General features: G+C 35.4%; 1 protein-coding gene across 1 annotated transcript in view; it reads left to right on the top strand.

Moving 5' to 3' along the window:
• LOC127965541 (xin actin-binding repeat-containing protein 2) overlaps positions 1-21,330 on the top strand; it is a 41,362-nt gene continuing 20,032 nt past the window's right edge. The window contains exons 1-3 of the mRNA XM_052566373.1: positions 1-140; positions 13,287-13,417; positions 17,899-18,027. Coding sequence (XP_052422333.1) covers positions 13,361-13,417; positions 17,899-18,027 — 186 coding nt within the window. The 5' untranslated portion in view covers positions 1-140; positions 13,287-13,360. The remainder of the gene's footprint in view (positions 141-13,286; positions 13,418-17,898; positions 18,028-21,330) is intronic.

Genomic DNA, 21,330 nt, shown 5'->3' with positions numbered 1-21,330 from the left:
GTTTATGGGTGCCGCTGGAGCTGGTCTCCGAAGCAAACCAGACTGCTGGCGAGTCTGACCACCTGCAGGACAGGCAGGAAACTACTGGCCCAATCTGTGGATCTCTAACCCTCCTCTTCCTCCGGACTGACACGCAGTCGGTGAGTGTGACGACTGCCTGGACCGATCGATCGGAACATTTGGCTTGTAATTGTATTTTTAAGGAAATAAAGGATGACTTCACAGGGAGTTTTGTAGTCGTTGTTAGTGACTGGAAGACACTGTGGCAATTGAAACTTTACTCTGACAATGAGCTTGTGCTTTGTGATGACAAATAGGAGATTTACAGGTGTTTGCTGTTTAGGGATGAAAGTAAAGTGATTCTGTTAATGATTATTGTATGAACACCATAATGATTTATATAATAACTGTTCCTAACTAGATGCCTACTGCTACTGTTTTTGTTTTGCTTCTATATATTTTGAGTATTTTTTGTATCTAATTTATTATTATTATTATTATTATTATTATTATTATTATTATTATTATTATTATTATTATTATTATTATTATTATTATTATAAATATTTTGTCATTTTTATCAAATATATACACATTTACTATATGTATCAATATGCATATTAATGCATAGAGTTTATATATTATAAAAAATAATAATTCTTAATACTGTTATCATTATTATTAATATTATTAGTAGCAGTAGTAGTATGTACTTTTATATATTATACTTTTATATATCGACATGTATATATTATTTATTGTGTTTAAGTTAATGTTACATATTATAATAAACATATGTTATAAATATATATATATATATTTTTTTTTTTTTTACTTTTTATTTATTATTAAAGTTATTTATTATTATTATTATTATTATTATTATTATTATAATACCAGTCACCAGACATTCAAGAACTGTTACAAAACTGGTACGAAAATCATTCAATTTCTTTCTTTCTTTCTTTCTTTCTTTCTGTGTTAAACTATTTGCTTCCCAACACTTGTGCTTGTCATAATTAAAATAAATATTGCACATGTTTTGGATAACAAACCACCATGCGTTAAACTTGTTTCCACTAACCTCCACTAGCTCGTTTGTGCTGGGAACACTGAAATTCTGCGGCTGGTTGAGGAGATCTGTGGTGTTTCTTTCACAATAATCTGATTGATTTTTACCCGGTGGATGATAAAATAGATTAAGAAAGTCCCACAGACTGCACTGAAGGAAGGCCTCGAGTAGGAAGTAAACCACCTTCGCAAACCGCTTGAGTTTTGCTAGGGCAGATCTAGTTTTGTGCTGTTTCTGCAGCGTTTGGTAATAAAAGCTTTTTCATTTTGCTGTGAAATCCCATATTGAGCCGTTTATTGAATCGGCCATAAACCTGCTTTGCTTGAACCGCCAGCAATCTTCCTCCAGACTGATGTCAGACTCTGGGCTCCATCTAAATGACTGAGAACACAAGCTTCTCATTAAGAAGTTGTTTGTTTCTTTTTCTCCTGATCAATTCTGTCACTGTCCTGAAATTGCCTGTAAATTTGTTTCCGCCCCCCTCTCTTTTACCTTCTCTTCTTCTGCAACAAATAACAAAATTGAGTGCGCAAATTTAATTTCACTCATTCTTAGAAAACCATGACAAACTTTAGGGATTGTTTTGTTTTATAAGAAGTGATCCCTTTTTTATTTTTAGAGGCATTGAAATATTATAATTACACTGTTAATAAAGAGATATTGAATGCTAATTTAATTAATTGCTAAAGCAAAACGATGACAGTATATGATAATTACAATGTCAACAGAATTCTTATGTAGGTATCAGTGTTGGAGACAAGCTAAGAAATGCAGAAGACAAATGCTGTTCATAATCTAGTTAACTTCCATGTGAAAAATAGATATTCAACAACAAACGAGACAAATGTAGTGTGGGACAGGAATTGAATGAATGATAAAAAGTGGGTGTTTCAACATGTTTGGAGGATTTGTGACATCAGCCTTAAAGGAAAGTAGTTTTAGAAATGGAGAGAAACTGCAAAAATGTTTTTTTCCTTTTTTTTAAAAAATTTAAATTGTGCACTAATGAATCAGGAAAGCCATTCACCTTAAAAGTTGCCTTCCAAATTAAGGCCTTAAAGTCTTAAATCAAAGCAGAAAGTCTTAAAATCATAAATTCATAGCATGAAATGCTGTATGCATTGCAAAACAACAACAAAAACAAAATCCAAAATCAGTATTTTTCTGATACAAATTCTAAGCATCAAGATTCAAATTATAATCATCAAGAAACTTGAGATGCTTGAGGTTACTTTAGATGCAGATCTAAAATGAAGTCTTTAAAAGTTGAACAAAATTGAGTGAGTTTATGCTTAAAACAAAAACATGGGGAATCGATACTTGTTTTCCCTTTAAATTAAGCCCATTGAAAGATATTTGCTCTGGTTTCAATAATAACCCAGAAAACCTTAAGTAATGATGACTTTTTAGGAAAAGTAGCTTTAGTAGTAGCTCAGCTAAACTGTAAAAAAAAATTGGGTTGCACTTTATTTTACAGTCCGTGTACTAACATGTACTTACAGTGTATTGATCTAAGAAAGTTCTGGTAATACAAGGTAACTACATGGGGTAGGGTTAGGTTTAGGGGTAGGTTCAGGGTTAGTACCTAGTTATTACATAGATATTGTAATTACTATAATAAGTACATCGTATGTACATGAGGAACAGGACTGTAAAATAAAGTGCTACCAAAAATTGTATAGGAGACAATTTTCACTCAGAAATTGCTTGTAAATTTCACAATAATTACAAAAAATTTAATGAACCATGACCTTTTGAAGTAGAAGGACTAAAATAGTATTTTCTTGTAAAACAAACTTCCAACAGTGTTTTATTTCACAACATTACTTCGGAATTGCACGTTTATTTCAGCGTTACTTGCTGTTTCTTCATAACTATTTGAGAAATTGGCTAGTTATTTATGTGTGAAACATTTTTCATTGAGTGAAAGTAAAATTCAAATACTGTTAAATGTCAATCTCTGACTGAAAAAAATGGTGCAGAAACAATTTTCTCAGAAACCGCTAGTAAATTTCACTAACAGTTACAAAGAATTGAATTAACATTAAATTAAACGTGAAATTTTGACATAGAAAAACTGAAATGGTATTTTCCTGTAAATCTGTACATCTTTGCTTCATTTACTGCTTCAAAAAATCACATTTTACAATGTTTTTTTTTTTGGTTTTGTACCAGAAATACTTCTCTGATTGCTTCTGTATAGTGCAATGCATTATTTTTCCAAAAGTTCAGCTTGACTTTAACCGAGCCTAAGTAGCTCTTGGGAAGCTGCCGTTTCAAGGTAGTCTCACAAACACTGAAATATATGTAGTTCATTCCCAGTAATATAAACACGGTATTGTTGACATTTCTCCATCTTTCATGAGTTTAATCAGACGTTTAGTGGAGCAGGTCGTGGATCTTCAGCGCTCTCGGAAACCTGACTCCCCCAGCCAACCCCAGTTTAAAATAAGTTAGATTTATTTTTGCAGCTACTTGGCGCCTAGATTACTTCACTTTCCTGTCATGTGAGCTCGGGTCTGTACATAACTCATTACAAGATAGCCTCAGATTGTTGACATGCTTCGGACGTGAGGATTTGCACCACATCAAGGTGAAAGCTTTCAACCAGCACCAACTCAATAGTAAACTAAAGCTGCCTTATAGAGCGCTGCGCTAAATATGAGGAACAAGGATGTTCCATCATCTTCTCTAACACAGAGCTGCATTTAAATGCATCTGAAGCGCAAGAGTAGCTGTTACCAGGCTTATTTTGGGTGGTGGATGTCTGTGGTTGCTCATCCTTCTTGACAGGTTGATGGGTTTACAGCAATGCAGCACGGTTAAAATAGAGCACTCTTTACCCACTGATGTTATGTACCACCACACATGATCATGCATCATGGGACTGCGGTGCATTTTAAAAAATGGTTTCTGGATTCAGGGCTAGGTTTTTTTTTTTTTTTTTTTTTTTTTACCCATTTGGATAATATAGCTCCAAATGTTTATCTTATCTATTCATATTTTCAGTACTTGCATCAGTATATCAGTATTTATGCCTTTTCTTTGAAATGGAGCAAACATTTTTTTTCATACGTGTATATTTTATAATTATATATATATATATATATATATATATATATATATATATATATATATATATATATATATATATATATATATTATTTTCATATTTTTAAACTTGAATAAGTATTTTGGTATTTATGCATTTCTTTTGAAATGGAAAAAAAAACATTTAAAAAATGATAACTAAACATTATCTTAAGCAGATTCAAAAAGTCTATCAAAATTTGAAAGCTAAAATCTGCTTAGAATAATCTAGCCATTTTTCCAAATAATAACTATATTTTAAAAAAAGTCTCTATTTGTATCCTTTTCATTTATATGCATCAAATCAATTTTATAAATAATATTAAGTAACATTAAACATTTGAATAAGTAGCCTATATAATACAAAAAAATCTACTACTACTAATTGTTGTTATATAGGCAATTTATTTAAATGTTGTTCATAATAATAATAATAATAATAATAATAATAATAATAATAATAATAATAATAATAATAATAATAATTATTATTATTATTATTATTATTATTATTATTATTATTATTATTATTATAAACTCATGTGCATAGGATTTACTATATGATATGCTGCTGACAATATAATAATAATAATAATAATAATAATAATAATAATAATAATAATAATAATTATTATTATTATTATTATTATTATGAACAACATTTAAATAAATTGCCTATATAACAACAATTAGTAGTAGTAGATTTTTTTGTATTATATATAATAATTTTTTCTTGTTAATTGAGAATACAAAGATAATATACTATTTTCTACTATATTTGATGTATGTTTTTTTTTTAGGTAAACATATTATTATATGTTTAAACTTTTTGTCTTTGTGATAATCAAATGAAAAAGCAAAGTGACTCCCAGTAGGAATGAAAATATTGAACCACCACCTGAAAAAGTAGGAACTCCTCTAAGAAACCAACAGCTCAGAGACTTGATTTGATCAGTCTTTACCTTAACACTTCTCCTGCAACCATGTGACTCTATTCTAGCATGTAATGCTCACTTTTCATGATCACATAGATTCCTGATCGATAAAATCAAACTCTGCCTTCCGCTCTGGCTATGATGAAAACCACAGAAATATGCACAGAAATACAGAAATATGCCACACTACTGAAGTAAAGCGTGTGATTCAGAGGAGGTAAAGCATAATGCTAAAGCATCTTGCTGGAAACTGCAAGAATCAAAACCTAGGATATGATGCATGAAACTCCACAGTGCCCTTGAGCAAAGCACTTAACCCCAGGTTTCTGGAGGGAGATAATAAGTGTGCTTTAAGCTCTAGATAAAAGCTTCTGCCACTTGACAAATAGTTAAGTAAGTAAATGAAATTAGCAGATGTGACACTGGAATAACTTATATGAGCACATGGTAATGCCTGACCAAACATTGCAGCATTCGGAGCCATTAAAGCGTATATTTCATTTACAGATGATTTAGAGCACTGAGCCTCCAGCATGTTTCTACACGACTGCAGAAGTGAACCCAAAACACCACACCTGATTCATCTTCATGTACCTATTTAATAAATAAGTCTTTAAATGGAACGAAATCATTAAAAGTTAATGAAGAGTCCGTTTTGCTGATCGTGCTGCAGTACAGGGTTTTATATCATGATAAGCCTCGCTGCTTTTACTGCAACTGCACACAGCGGCCAGCCATTAGTGCGATTATAACTGGGTGAATCTTACAAAACCTGACGAGAAAATGTTTCAGGTTTTCAGTCCAAAAATTAAAGAAAAAAGTTAGAAATTATGTTCTGCATACAGAAGTTGAAGGATATATTACAGACATATTTGGCTGAATCTTTTGACAATTTGGCACATTCTCATAACTGTCTTATACATACATATATTATAGTATTTTTTATATGTATATTTAATAGAATATATATATATACATATACATATATATATATATATATATATATATATATATATATATATATATATATATACACAGTATAAATATATACACACACACACAGTATATTCTATTATTTTCTATTCTTTATTCTGCTTTTTACTTTATATTTTCATAATTTTCATTTTATTTTGATTTATTTTAGTTATAAATTAAACTTATTATATATATATATATATATATATATATATATATATATATATATATATATATATATATATATATATATATATATATATATTAAAATAGCTCTGTCGAAAAATATTAAATGAATTATTTAATTATTTTATAGTTATACATTTGAATTGAATTACTTATACACACACACATATATATATAGAGAGAGAGAGAGAGAGAGAGATTTAGCTTCATGTTATTTTATTTCAGTTATAACTTAACATTTATGTTGTATATTAATGTGTATTGGGAAAAAAATGGGTAAATTTATTTAATATAAATTAATTAATTATAAATTATTTATTTAATTTAAATATAAATTTAATTTATATTTTGGAAGATTAAGCAATTAGAAAAAAATCTAAATCATTCTACTAAATAAATATTAATATAGTGTCTTTTCATTTGGTTGTTGGGGTGAAAAATTACTAGGAGACAGATGCTGTTTATTAAACCATTATTATTGAACTTTTTAAATAGTTCAGTATGCTTATATTGTTTCTGGGAATTGATTTAAACAACTGTTTTGTAGATGCTTTTTAGTTTAAAAGCTTTGGTTTGAACAAATGATTGTGTGTTTGATATGAATAATTCAACATCATAAGCCAGCAGCAGATTCTTGCACTTATCCTGAATGTGTTTCGTTTACTGGCGTGTAATCAGATCCCGGCTTAGACTGTCACTTTAATGAAAACACTGAAGCCTTCCCCACAATGCTGCTGTCAGTGTGTGAATGCTTTTCTTAATAACGAAACACAAATAAACCCCATGCCGCATTTCATATTCCTGCATTTGCTAACACATCCAGAGCACAATCATTTATTTTAATTGCTTTCTTCTTTTTAGTCAAAAGTGCTTGTTAGAGCAACTGATTCTTCTATTTCTAACCATGTCTGATCTATTTAAAAAGTCAATGCTGAAAAAAAAGCTCTGATTCAAAACCAACTGAACTGCCACACAAAAATGCACAGAAGGTTTTTTTAATGTTACAAATACTAATAATATTGTGTACAACTATTTGGTAACACTTACCTTAAAGGCTTTATATATAATGCATTATAAAAATAGTTTTAAGGCATCAATTACCTTGTAATGCATCTTATAATGTATTTATATGATTTCATAAACATATTTATAATACATTATAATATTTAACTATTCATTGTTGCACATTTAATAATGCATTGAAATATGACAAACAAACCTTCAGTTATATTAATGCATCTTTAATGTAGTTACAATTATTATGAAAATGTATAATGCATTACATCAAATATCATGAATACCTTTATAATGCATCATAAATAAAGCCTTTTAATTAATTTGAACTCTACACTGTATTTTTTTTTAAAAAGTTGAAGTTGTAAATAAAGATTATTGTAAAACGTTCTACAAAAATACTACTTAAGTCTTTCTACTTAAACAATTCATGTTTAATTCAGTGTTACTTGCTTTTTCTTTGTAATAAATTGTGAAATTGACTAGTAATTTCTTAATGAAAATTGTACACTGAAATAAACTGGCTTACAAACAATTTTCACTCAGAAATCACTCACAAATAATTACAAAGCAATGGCAAATAACACAAATTAAACATGACATTTTGAAGTTAAAAGTCTGACAATATTTTCTTGTAAATTCTTCAGTACTTGTTGTTTTAGTTGCAACTTGTAAACTGTTATTTATTTATGGTGTACATGTGTCATTTAAAGGGTACCTATTATGCAAAATTAACTTTTACATGTTGTTTGAACATAAATGTGTGTTGGCAGTGTTTGTACACAAACACACCATAATGATAGAAATCCTACTGCTCCCTTTTTTTACAGAGATGTGAGATAGGAGTTAAAATTGCCCAGCCCTGTCCTCAGAAAGAGGGCGGGGAGAAGCAGCAGCTCATTTACATTTAAAGAGAACAGACCAAAACAGCCTTCATCTGCTTCCACTCAAAACAGGCATTTTCAAAATGATACAGTATTGTTCAAAATAATAGCAGTACAATGTGACTAACCAGAATAATCAAGGTTTTTCGTATATTTTTTTATTGCTACGTGGCAAACAAGTTACCAGTAGGTTCAGTAGATTCTCAGAAAACAAATGAGACCCAGCATTCATGATATGCACGCTCTTAAGGCTGTGCAATTGGGCAATTGGTTGAATTAGTTGAAAGGGGTGTGTTCAAAAAAATAGCAGTGTGGCATTCAATCACTGAGGTCATCAATTTTGTGAAGAAACAGGTGTGAATCAGGTGGCCCCTATTTAAGGATGAAGCCAACACTTGTTGAACATGCATTTGAAAGCTGAGGAAATGGGTCGTTCAAGACATTGTTCAGAAGAACAGCGTACTTTGATTAAAAAGTTGATTAGAGAGGGGAAAACCTATAAAGAGGTGCAAAAAATGATAGGCTGTTCAGCTAAAATGATCTCCAATGCCTTAAAATGGAGAGCAAAACCAGAGAGACGTGGAAGAAAACGGAAGACAACCATCAAAATGGATAGAAGAATAACCAGAATGGCAAAGGCTCAGCCAATGATCACCTCCAGGATGATCAAAGACAGTCTGGAGTTACCTGTAAGTACTGTGACAGTTAGAAGACGTCTGTGTGAAGCTAATCTATTTTCAAGAATCCCCCGCAAAGTCCCTCTGTTAAAAAAAAGGCATGTGCAGAAGAGGTTACAATTTGCCAAAGAACACATCAACTGGCCTAAAGAGAAATGGAGGAACATTTTGTGGACTGATGAGAGTAAAATTGTTCTTTTTGGGTCCAAGGGCCACAGGCAGTTTGTGAGACGACCCCCAAACTCTGAATTCAAGCCACAGTACACAGTGAAGACAGTGAAGCATGGAGGTGCAAGCATCATGATATGGGCATGTTTCTCCTACTATGGTGTTGGGCCTATTTATCGCATACCAGGGATCATGGATCAGTTTGCATATGTTAAAATACTTGAAGAGGTCATGTTGCCCTATGCTGAAGAGGACATGCCCTTGAAATGGTTGTTTCAAGAAGACAATGACCCAAAACACACTAGTAAACGGGCAAAGTCTTGGTTCCAAACCAACAAAATTAATGTTATGGAGTGGCCAGCCCAATCTCCAGACCTTAATCCAATTGAGAACTTGTGGGGTGATATCAAAAATGCTGTTTCTGAAGCAAAACCAAGAAATGTGAATTAATTGTGGAATGTTGTTAAAGAATCATGGAGTGGAATAACAGCTGAGAGGTGCCACAAGTTGGTTGACTCCATGCCACACAGATGTCAAGCAGTTTTAAAAAACTGTGGTCGTACAACTAAATATTAGTTTAGTGATTCACAGGATTGCTAAATCCCAGAAAAAAAAAATGTTTGTACAAAATAGTTTTGAGTTTGTACAGTCAAAGGTAGACACTGCTATTTTTTTGAACACACCCCTTTCAACTAATTGCCCAACTGCACAGCCTTAAGAGCGTGCATATCATAAATGCTGGGTCTTGTTTGTTTTCTGACAATCTACTGAACCTACTGGTAACTTGTTTGCCACGTAGCAATAAAAAATATACTAAAAACCTTGATTATTCTGGTTAGTCACATTGTGTGGCGAGTGGGGCGGGGCCGAGAGGCGTGGGAACGAGGAGTGAGGCCAGGTGTAGTGATTGGAGATGAGCTACACCTGCGCCGCACCGCCAGTATCGAGTCCCACGTAGGAGATGGAAGGATATAAAACTGGAGTGACGACCGTGAAGGACGAGAGAGGACCAGGCCTGGGATATTATTTTATGTTTTGGCTTTTATTTGTGCGCGTCAGTCGCCGTGAGGGGCTGACGCGCCGTTTTGTATTTATTTTTGATTATTAAAGATGTTTTGATTGTGCGCCGGTTCCCGCCTCCTTCTTCCCGACGACTATGGAGTTCATATCGTTACAGTGGTGCCGAAGCCCGGGAGAAGGAGGGACGCGCTGCTGAAGATCCCTCGCTGCTGTGGTGAATCCGCGGTGCCCTCGAGCAGGCGAGGTATGTGCCGCCATGGACGCTCGAGGCGGTGGGCTGGAGCGAGTTGCCGGGGACGGGCGAGCTCGCTGCCGACCGCCCACGATATGGAGGGGCGGCTGCCGTCCGTGAGGGAGCGGAGGAGTCGGCGCTGTTCGCCAGGGGGCCGGAGCCTGCCGCCTCCGTGACGGAATCCGGAGGGGCAGGGAACGGGGGACTCCTGCCGCTGCCCAAAATCGGAGGAGCCGTCGCCGTCCACCGGGCGGCGGAGGAGTGTCGTGCCGTCCGCCGAGGGCCGTCCAGTGCCACCGCCGGGCACCGCGGAGGAGATCACCCAGCCGGTGGAGGGCCGAGCAGCAGTGCGTCTGGGAACCGGATTTTTTTTTTTTCTCTCTCCCCTCTCTGTCCTACCTCCAGGTTCCCGCAGGTCTCCGTGAGCGGTCCCCCCCGGAGGGAAGGGGGGGGGGGGGGGGGGAGTAGAGCGCAGTCTCGAGGGTACCCCCCGGCCTGCGAGGGGCGATGGGGGTATGTGGCGAGTGGGGCGGGGCCGAGAGGCGTGGGAACGAGGAGTGAGGCCAGGTGTAGTGATTGAAGATGAGCTACACCTGCGCCCCACCGCCAGTATCGAGTCCCACGTAGGAGATGGAAGGATATAAAACTGGAGTGACGACCGTGAAGGACGAGAGAGGACCAGGCCTGGGACGTTATTTTATGTGTTTGCTTTTTATTTATGCGCACCAGTCGGCCGTGAGGGGCTGGTGCGCCATTTTGTATTTATTTTCGAATATTAAAATGATTTTGATTGTGCGCCGGTTCCCGCCTCCTTCTTCCCAATGTATATGGAGTTTGTATCGTTATACATTGTACTGCTATTATTTTGAACAAAACTGTATAATTAATTTTCTGTCAGGTATTTTGACCTGAAACTTCACAAACACATGAAATGCATGATACATCTTGCAAAAAGGGGCATGATAGGTGCCCTTTAATATTGATTTATTTTGTATTCCATTAATAATTGACATGCAATGTTTGGTTGATTTTTTTCTTAATGCTCATTGCAGTGCATAATGGGATTGCATTCTGCATGAAAACAGTAGCGTCCTAAATTGTTGTCTAGATAGGTAGCTTGCTAGCTTTTGGCACAGACTTCATAGAGGAGAGAAAGAAATGTCTTAACAAGCACTTCAAAATTATATTAGCTGTGTTGCATGTCAGAAACATGTTCAATCACATGTGACAGGCTGTTATACATCTCAAATGTGAGTCCTTTAAAGAAACTGGGTAGTTTCACACCCACATTAGTGCATTTTTCTTCAACTATACGTCAATATAAACACACGCGAACACCAAGGGTGGGATTGGATGCTCTGTTCGAGCTGCCAACAGCTCATTACCTTAATGAGGTTTTACAGCAGCCGGAGAGACGCGTCTTCATATTCGACAATGTCTAATTGGGTTAGTGATAAGCTGACAGTGCAATTGATCTCAGTGAAGCTCCTGGATGAAACGAGAAAGCCTTCGGTCAACAAAGTTCCTCCACCACCTTGCAACGTTTTCCCATTAAGGTCTCACCTCCGGCTATGTTTAGACTTGTTAGAAATACAGTGTGACTTCACCTTAGAACGACTCTGAGGTGTCTGGCTTTGAGACTGCGGTGATGGATAGCCTGTTGTCCTAGGTGGAATTGCAACCTGGGTAGCTATGCAAACTCGCAGTTAAATGTAGAACTAGCCATTTGACCTTTGCAAACATGACCTGTGGTCGCATGCGATATTAAACCCTTATCTGCTCTGCATCCAAGAATATGAACTCCTTGTAAGGTGCTCGGCTGAATACTGAGCAGGATTCCTGATTATTCAATTTAGCTCAGGCTGTTGAGTGCAGAATGTTATGTCATTTTATTGTCGAGTCATTAGTGAACTGTCATTTGTTGTTGATAAAGCAATTCATCTCCTTTTTTTAATGAGCAACACAATTCAAGTCTTAATGAAGCCGCTGTATGACTCCCAGATTGCTGTAATCAGTCTTTATTGAAGTTTTTAGAGTCACGTTCCACCTTTAAACCTGGTGCATTAATCTAAGGGTTGTTTTTACAAAGCGAGGACCTATAAATCTGTGGGTAAAACATTCAAATAGTAATGCAGATTTATATTTTCATCAAGGGGTAAATTGTGGAACACTCTTTTGACTCTTTTTCAATACGCCCTGCAGTTAATCTTGCTTGTATGCACTAATGACCTGGTTTAATTTGGAAGTATTTGCCAAGTCAAGCATCGCTGATATTATTGTTCATGTTTACACTTGGTGCAATGCGCTCCATTTTTTAATATTGCTAAGGCAACCACCTCACCAGCTGTCCTGTCAGTCTCAGTCTAATCAAAGTATTACAGCGTGAGCGCTATAAAATCGTTGGATTTTGCTTTCAAGTAAACTATCATATTAACAGAATTCCTAAAAAAAAAATACTGCTCTTGGTAACCTGCGGCAGTCTCTGGACTTTCTAAGCAACGGTACTTTCATCATCACAATGTAAGAACCGCTTCCCTGTTCATCCGATTGGACAATGGAAAAAACGTGAATGACGTAGGGTGCTTTTTCTACTCAGAGTTGCTTTTTTACCCATCTTCTGTTGCAGAAACTCCTGCATTAACAAGAGGCGCAGCAGGCAGGCGAACATGGGAGGTGCACAGGGTGCATAAACAGCACACAGAACCTCAATACCTACTGAAAACAATTTTAAAAAGGCACCTCTCACTGCATAAAATGCATTCTGTGTGATCGGGGTCTAAAACAGCAACCACTCAAAACTGTCTAGCAACTCCTTAGTACCCACCTAGCCACTTCTAAGACCCTAAAATACACCCAGCATACCCTAAAATAAATTGACCAGGCATCCAAAGCAATCATATAGAGCACCCTAGAAACCATCCTAGCATTGTAGATATGTTTTTTAATTGCATGGGCAAGCACCACTCTTTTTTCTTCTGAAATACTCAAATCTAATTGTTTTTTTTTTGTCTGTCGATTTCTTGCCATCTGCAGATAGCGTCGCAGCATCCAGAACAGGCACGCTGGAGGAGAGTGCTCACTCCGAACCTGTCCCGCTGAAAAACCGCATGGCTGTGTACCAGGCGGCGGTTTCCAAACAGGACAGAACAAGCTTCTCCAGTTCGGTATGCTTTACACACACACACACACACACACACACACACACACACACACACACACACACACACACACACACACACACACACACACACACACACACAGGTGAAACTGATCTGATCATAGGAAACTCATTTGGAATGGAAATACCAAGTGTGATAGGTGTAAACAGCAATCTGACCACTTTTGAATGAATTGCCCAAAAGGGTTTTTAAAGGGATAGTTCAGCCCAAAATTTTTATTTTCTGTTAATTTGCTCACCCTCAGGCCATCTAGAATGTAGATAACTTTTTTTTTTTCATTTTTATGAAAAGAACAGCGGAAAATATTTTTATTTGAAACTGTGGTTTTTGGTGATTCCTAAAATGTAAGTCAATGTCTACCAGTTTCTGAAAAACATAAATAAAAAAGTATACCCATAGCACCTAATGATAGAATGAGGTCTTATGAAGCGAAATGATAGGTCTGTGCAAGAAAAACATTATTTATAACATTATTACCTGTAATCCAGAGCTTCAGGTACTCGGTCTGAAGTGATGTCTGGTTCACGAACGAATCATTCTTTTGAACCGTTTTTTTACATTTTTTATTATTAACCAAATGAATCAGTTCAACAAATCAGACTGAACCACCTGAGACAGTTTGTGTGTGGCTTGAGCCACACAGATCTACAAGTTACTCAATTGAAACTCACTTTGCAGGCAGAGCCAATGACATGCACATGCATAAACCAAGCACTTGAATGAAGGGATGAAATCAATGTTTTATGGTTTCACATTGTTTATGTAAAAAGGTGAGCTGTTGAACACTAGTTTGTTGACTTTACATGCTGTAGACATGTAAAACATTTTTGGGTTCATTAATAATTGCGTATTCATTGCAAAACTGTGTGATTACCTAAACGTGTGAATAAGTTATTTGAATCAGAAACAAACTATCCAAAAGAACCAGTTAGAGGAAACAAATCAGATTTCCCCATTGCCAGATGCTATAGATTAAAGGCAATAATGTTTTAAATAACATTCAGTTTCTTTCACAGATTGATTGTTTCGCTTCACAAGACCTTAATAAATCAAGAGGTGCAGGTTTTTAATTTATTTATTTTTTCTCAAAAACTGCTGACTTGCATTTTATGAATCACAGAGGACTACGGGTTTTTAGCTTGAAATCTCCTTTACTGTTCTACTCAAGAAAAAAGCCACCTACATCTTGGATGGCCTGAGGGAGAATAAATTACCAGCAAACTTTCATTTTTGGGTGAACTGTCCCTTTAATTCCAGGTGTAAACAAGGATTATGTGATCCTGCTTCATCAGGCATCAGTCACATTTAGACTTAATATCTTCTGTTGAGCAGACTAAGGCTATTTACTCAGCAGTTCATATCTGGCTGTCTGAGTGCCATCAGATTGATCAGCCAATATAATTTCAATGAGGCAAATCTCGCGCGGAACGCAAACTTATGTCAACGTCTCATTAGGGCAAACGTTCAAGGCTGATAAATTCTGACTGTTCTGCGTTTAAACACTGTGTGAGGACCAAGCGCTCATGTCAAATTCATGTATAATTCCAAACTCATTGATTTATACAGTAATTGCTGCCTTGATACATCAAATCACAAAAGAAAGCAGTGTGCGTTTGATTTGCGCCCCTCTTCGCCGTAATGGAGACAGAACGTTTGACAGACAAACGCAGTGATGAGGACAGAGAGGGAGACCAAATGAATTACACAAGCAGTGGACTTCAGCAGGCAGTACATTATGCAGAAACCCCAGGTCTCCAAGGATTTGGCAGTTCTGGAGAAATCTCCTAAAAAAAGGTTTCTTAGAAACAGAATTAAGTGACATCAGTGGTGGCTTTGATTCAGGTGCATTAGCTGAGACATGAGAACAACACAATCACCCGTATTACACGGGAATGAAATCATTTTCTTCAACAGTATTTGTTTTTGATTTCCAGTAAAACATCTAAACATTGCTAAAACAAGAAACATTTCATTAAGAAGCCAAATGAAGTCGCATAAGACTTGTTAAGAATAAGAATATATATTACTGTTCAATAGTTTATGTTTTATATTCTCTGAAGAAGGATTCTTAACGTGTTAAAGGGGTCATATGATACTTTATTAAAGATCATTATTTGGTGTAATAGAATATGTTGACATTCTTAAATATTCAAAAAACACATTATTTTCCAAATACTGTACATTACTGTCGGTCCTCTATGCCCCGCCTCTCTCAAACGTGTCATTATCTACAAAGTCCCTCCTTCTGTTAAGCGCAGTCTGCTCTGATTGGCCAGCTGACCCAGTGCATTGTGATTGGCCGAATACCGCAAGCACTCGTCGGAAATGTAACACCTCTTCCATAATTGCGAGCTTCATCATTCAAAATAAATGTAATGTAATGTCCTTAGTTTTACCATCAGTTCAAGCCCAAAAGGTGAACAGAGTCATGTGACATACACAGTGATGAAGCTCGTATGTGTTTGCAGTACACAAGCCACGGACGGTTAAGACAGCTGACTCCATTGTGTGACCCTGTCTCTCTCTCACACACACACATGCGAGTGCACACAAACACACACGATGAGCAAAACTCCACATTTGAACGATCCATGCCAAACACTTAAACAAATAAGAAAACATAACATACAATAGCTGATTCAGAAGCACAAGATTGTCGTAGCAAAGTCAGAAGGACCTCCTCTCCTAGGTTCATGAAACAGTCATCCATAAAATGCATTGGAGTTCTGTAAGTAATCTTAAATATTCCTAAATGCATCTTCTTTCCAAAGGTCAAATAAAGTGCTTTTGCTTTCTCCTTTGAGCGGCATTACGCAAATATTTCCACCTAGTGATGTAGACATGTGGGGCGTGTTAGAACGAGAAGTTTTAGGGGGCTGTGGCAGGGTCTTTACTTTGATAAAGATTGTCTCTTTGGATTTGAGACTTTAGTCTTTGCAACACTCCAAAGCCAGAATGAGGTGAAGGACCGAATGCCTCTGGACCCCACAGTAGAGAGGTCATGTGTGTGTGCGGTGACTTTCATTGTTTTCTATGGCTTTGTCACAGTGTAAGAATGAAATGTGATGATGGCTGACCAGTGGGAGTTCAGAAACCTCTCCAGAAACCCAATTCCCTGTGTCTCGCTCTCTTATTTTCTCTTTGGCCGGCTGCTAAAAACAGCATTACATGTCCACTCTGCGCCAGTGGAGGTCAGATCCCTACAAGAGGGGGACAGTACAGAGAAGTTACTGTTTCTGCTTCAGTACAAGTTCAAATCTGCCAGTAGTATTAGTGGCATAATGTCGGCTCATCCATCTGTGTTTTAATGTTGCCGACAGAGTTCGTCACTTACAAGTCCAATATGAAAATTAAAATATAAAATTTGTTCATGCTATATGTTGTTATCTTGTTGATAGAGCTTAACTTGTGTTAAACCTGGAACATTCCTTTAAGTTAGAGTAATGGTTTAAATGCATCTGTGTGTTATTTAAAGCAAGAGTTGTGGTGGCTGCTGTAATATAAGAGCATTTTTTAAGACACGATGACCTATGAAATATGTACTCTGAGTAAAATTGTAACAGGTAAAAATAGCGTTTTGCTTTGAAAATACAGCAAGTACAAACATGCCTATTTTCTATGCAAATTAGACTTATTATAGATTATGCTTATAATCACAGAACATGTTTGCTCACAAAAAGCATTATTTACCTGAATTAATGTTAAAAAAAAATTATATATATATTTTGATTTTGGGGTGAACTATTCCTTTAACTGTAGCTGTCAGACTATCTATTGATATGTATGAATGTTTTTTTTCTTTCATATTTTTATTGGTCATGGCAGCAGTTATACATCAAATGATGGAGAAGAGCGTTATAACCGGGCATATATCCAGATGCAGTGTAGTCAAGCACACTTTCATCAGTTTAAAGAGCTGATTCAGGTGTCTGGGTCGCACACTACAGTATGTCAAATCTGAAAAGTTCTGTATTCTACTTCTGATATTTAGAGCTCATTTGCAATATAGAATGGCATGATGCAAACTGCATTCATTAATTTCGTAGATGAAATTAATTAGGAAAATTAAGAAATGAAGCTTTGAAACACAGGAGACAGCGTGTGCAGATAAATAACATTTCCAGAAGGCGACAGCATGGAAGGGTTAACAGGATTGCTGAGTAAATGAAACCTCACAGTATCAGGGCCTCACAATACTATGCCATGCAAATAAGACTCTCATGCAAAATCTTAAAATGTGATTTTGTAAAGCCACAGAGATAATGAGATGAGGGCTGGAATCTGTGTGTGTAAGCCACATTGTCTCATGAATATATGAATATTTTTGTTTGATGGTGGATGAAGGCAAGAGACAAGTGATCACACTTTCACTCCTATAATCTTGCAGCTCTTGTAAAAGCATAAATCTGCTTTGCATGATTTTCAATGCGGGCGGTCTCTCTGTTTTTGTCTCTTTTTTTCTACAGGTCATGGAGGAAGCCGAGGTTTGTTCCCTGCCTGGGGGTCTGGCCAGTGTCCGCAGACAGTTCGAGAATGAGAGCATGTCATCATCTCACACGGTCACCCAGATTCACCACACACACAGATCTGTGCAGGTCAGTGTTGGAGGATACTTGAAAACCGCTTCTCAAACTGATAACTCGTAATATACACTACTGTTTAAAAGCTTGGGGTCAGTATGTGTGTTTTTTTCTCTCTCTCTCTCTTTCAAAAATATGAAGCATCAAAACTGTTCATAATAATAGGAAAAACTTTTATAATAAGAAATATTTCTTGAGCAGCAAAGCAGCATATTAGAATGATTTCTGAAGGATCATGTGACACTGAAGACCATTACTGGAGTAATGATGCTCAGCTATTTCATTGCATGAATCAATAACAATTTTAGAATGTATTCAAATAGAAAACAGTTATTTTAAATCTTAATAATATTTCACAGTATATTCTTGTTTTTACAATTCTTTATAATTTTTTTATTATTAAATAAATGCTGCCATGCTGAGCAACTTTTTCGTGCGACTTTTTTCACGAGCATTAAAAAATATCAGAGATCCCAAAATGTTGTCAACGGTTGTGAATATATGACATAATATACAGTACATTAAAAAAATACATAGATCTAAAACTATTTAATAAAAAATTAGCCTTTTTGATTTGTAATGGTTAAAATATCAGACATATGTTGGTATATTTATATAGTTGAAATATTAGAAATCATTCTAATATTCTGATTTATTATGAGTGTTGGAAACAGTTCTGCTGTCTAATATATTTGATTTTAGAAAAGGTTAAAAAGAACTGCATTTATTCAACATAAAAAACATTTCTAATAATATATATTCTAATAATATATTTTCTTTACTATCACTTTTTATCAATTTAACACATCCTTGCTGAATAAAAGTATTGATTTTATTTAAAAAAAGAAAGAAAAAATAATTACTGACCCCAAATTACTGACCAGTAGTGTATATTGTTATTACAAAATATTATATTTTTTTACTTTTTATTCATCAAAGTATCCTAACAAAAGTATCACATGTTCTGAAAAAATATTAAGCAGCAGAACTGTTTCCAACTTTGATAATGAATCATCATATTAGAATGATTTCTAAAGGATCATGTGATAATGATCCTAAAAATTCAGCTTTGCATCACAGAAATAAATGATAATTTAAATTATAATACATTTAAAAATATATATTTTAAATTGTAATGATATTTCACAATATTAATTTTTTTTCTGTATTTTTGATCAAATAAATGCAGGCTTGATGAGCAGAAGAAACTTCTTTCAAAAACATTAAAATAGTTAACAATTTTGAACTAGTGAATCAAAATTCTAACTAGTGAATCTAAAATCAAATAGGCAGCCTTGTTATGTTGCACTGCAGTCACATACATCTGCAACAAAATATTTTCGATGAATATGAACATGCAGGCTTTTTTATATTTAAATATTACAGGCCAAACCAAACTAAAAAAAAAAAAAATAAATTTAAAAAAAATAATAATAATAATAATAATAATAAATATATTATTAAATATATTTTGTAATGTTTAATTATATTTCAGCAAATCATCGCTATGGCGTACAGTATATGCATACTGCTATGTATATGTATTAAAAAGATTTAAGTGCTAAAATGCATTTGAAATGCCGTTACTTTGATTTTGACACACTGACATACAGAATCTGTTCAAAAATAAATGAATGTTAATGTCATACTAAAGTGTCACGCATCATTACACACATATCAGTTTAGCTTCTACCCAGGCGATTTATGGCACAAGAGAATCGTGACTGAACATTAAGAACACACTCTTATTTTGTTAATCTTTTTAGTGCTTTTGTACATTTTAAAGTCCCAAAACTAATCCTAAAGGTGTCTCACATCTAGCTTTTGTTTTTATTCTAATCTTCAATTGTAAAATCAAGGCTTGGATGCAAAACTAGTTCAAATGTAATGATGCATATGGGTGTGAGATGGTAAAATACACAAAAAATGTGTTCCACGTTTGTCTCAGTCAAATGCACTTCTGTTTCCTTAAATAGAAGACACCTGTGTATCTTTTAGTATGCTTGGCAACCCTAATCAACACTAGTTTTAGTTCTGGTACAGGTATTAGACACTATAAGCATGCATGCAACTTCCACATGAGCAAAACGACTTCTGGTGTAGAAAAGAGAGTGTGTGCATGGATTTTCAGAATAAGATTAATTCTCTCACAGCTGACCTTACACCAAAACCCGAAAAATCTAATACAATAACAAGTCAAATCTCTACCCATCTGTACCCTCTCAGATCTGCATAGATTCTCTCAAGCCTCTGAAGCCCATTAGCATTGGCACATGCTTATATTATGCATGCAGCGCCTGCCTCGAAAAAAAAAAAAATCAGATACTGCTCGCATTGAGAGAAGCAGAATGGAGATCAATTTTGGTCACAGTCTGTGCAAAGCAGCTCTGCCGATCCAAACTGAATCCAGTCCACCCATCCATACCAGTGGGTCTGAGCGTGCTCTGTTCGCCCTGCAGGGACGAGGTGGCTCCAGCTCAGTGATAGAGGAAAAAAAAATCTAACTGAATACAGAATGACAGGAGAAAGTGGGAGATGTGCTCTCATCTCGTCTGCCAGCACATCAGGGTTCAAGTGCTCCAAAGCTGTGCCTCTCAAACTGTGCTAGCTGACGTGAATCAAGAAATGTTAAATATTATGAAGCATATATTTAAACATTTTTTCACTCATTTATTTAAAATGCATTATTTCTAATTTCTGATTGATGTGCAATTTAAAGTGTGCTTCATCCAGTTTTAAATGTGAAATGCATGTGAGATGCTAATCCAGGACACTTCGAGCTGTGAAGTTTGCTAGGACAAGCTACTTTGCAAATGTTATTGAGAAAAATCACCAAAATCAGAGAGTTCTTTTTTTCAACAATTGACTCTTGTTTTGAACCCTAAATTAGAGACGCCTGCCGATATGGCTGTTGAATAATGTTAAAGCTTTTTCCAATTCTTTGTCGTTGAATATCATAGGTTCAAAATAATATACAGCAGTATACATATGTGGCTTTGACCGCACCAGAAACCCCTTGCTATTTGAGCTTATCTCCATATCCACTTTTAATGACATTGTTTTTGAGCTGAATCATACATCTGCTCCTCAAGACATTATTCTGACATTAAATATATTGTAGAAAAAAAAAAATCTGTAAAGTTGCTTTTTAATGATTTGTATCATGAAAAGCACTATTCAAATAAACTTGAGTTGAATTGAATTAAGGCAAATCGTTGAATCGATCGGTCGATATACAATTTCTATAATAAATAAAAGCTCTTGTTTAAAAAAAGAAAATCTGGATAAGAGCGTTCTTGCAACTATAGACCAATCTCT

This window comes from Carassius gibelio, chromosome B9, assembly GCF_023724105.1.
Source record: "Carassius gibelio isolate Cgi1373 ecotype wild population from Czech Republic chromosome B9, carGib1.2-hapl.c, whole genome shotgun sequence".
Lineage (NCBI taxonomy): Eukaryota > Metazoa > Chordata > Actinopteri > Cypriniformes > Cyprinidae > Carassius > Carassius gibelio.
This window is presented reverse-complemented; position numbering and strand designations above follow the sequence as displayed.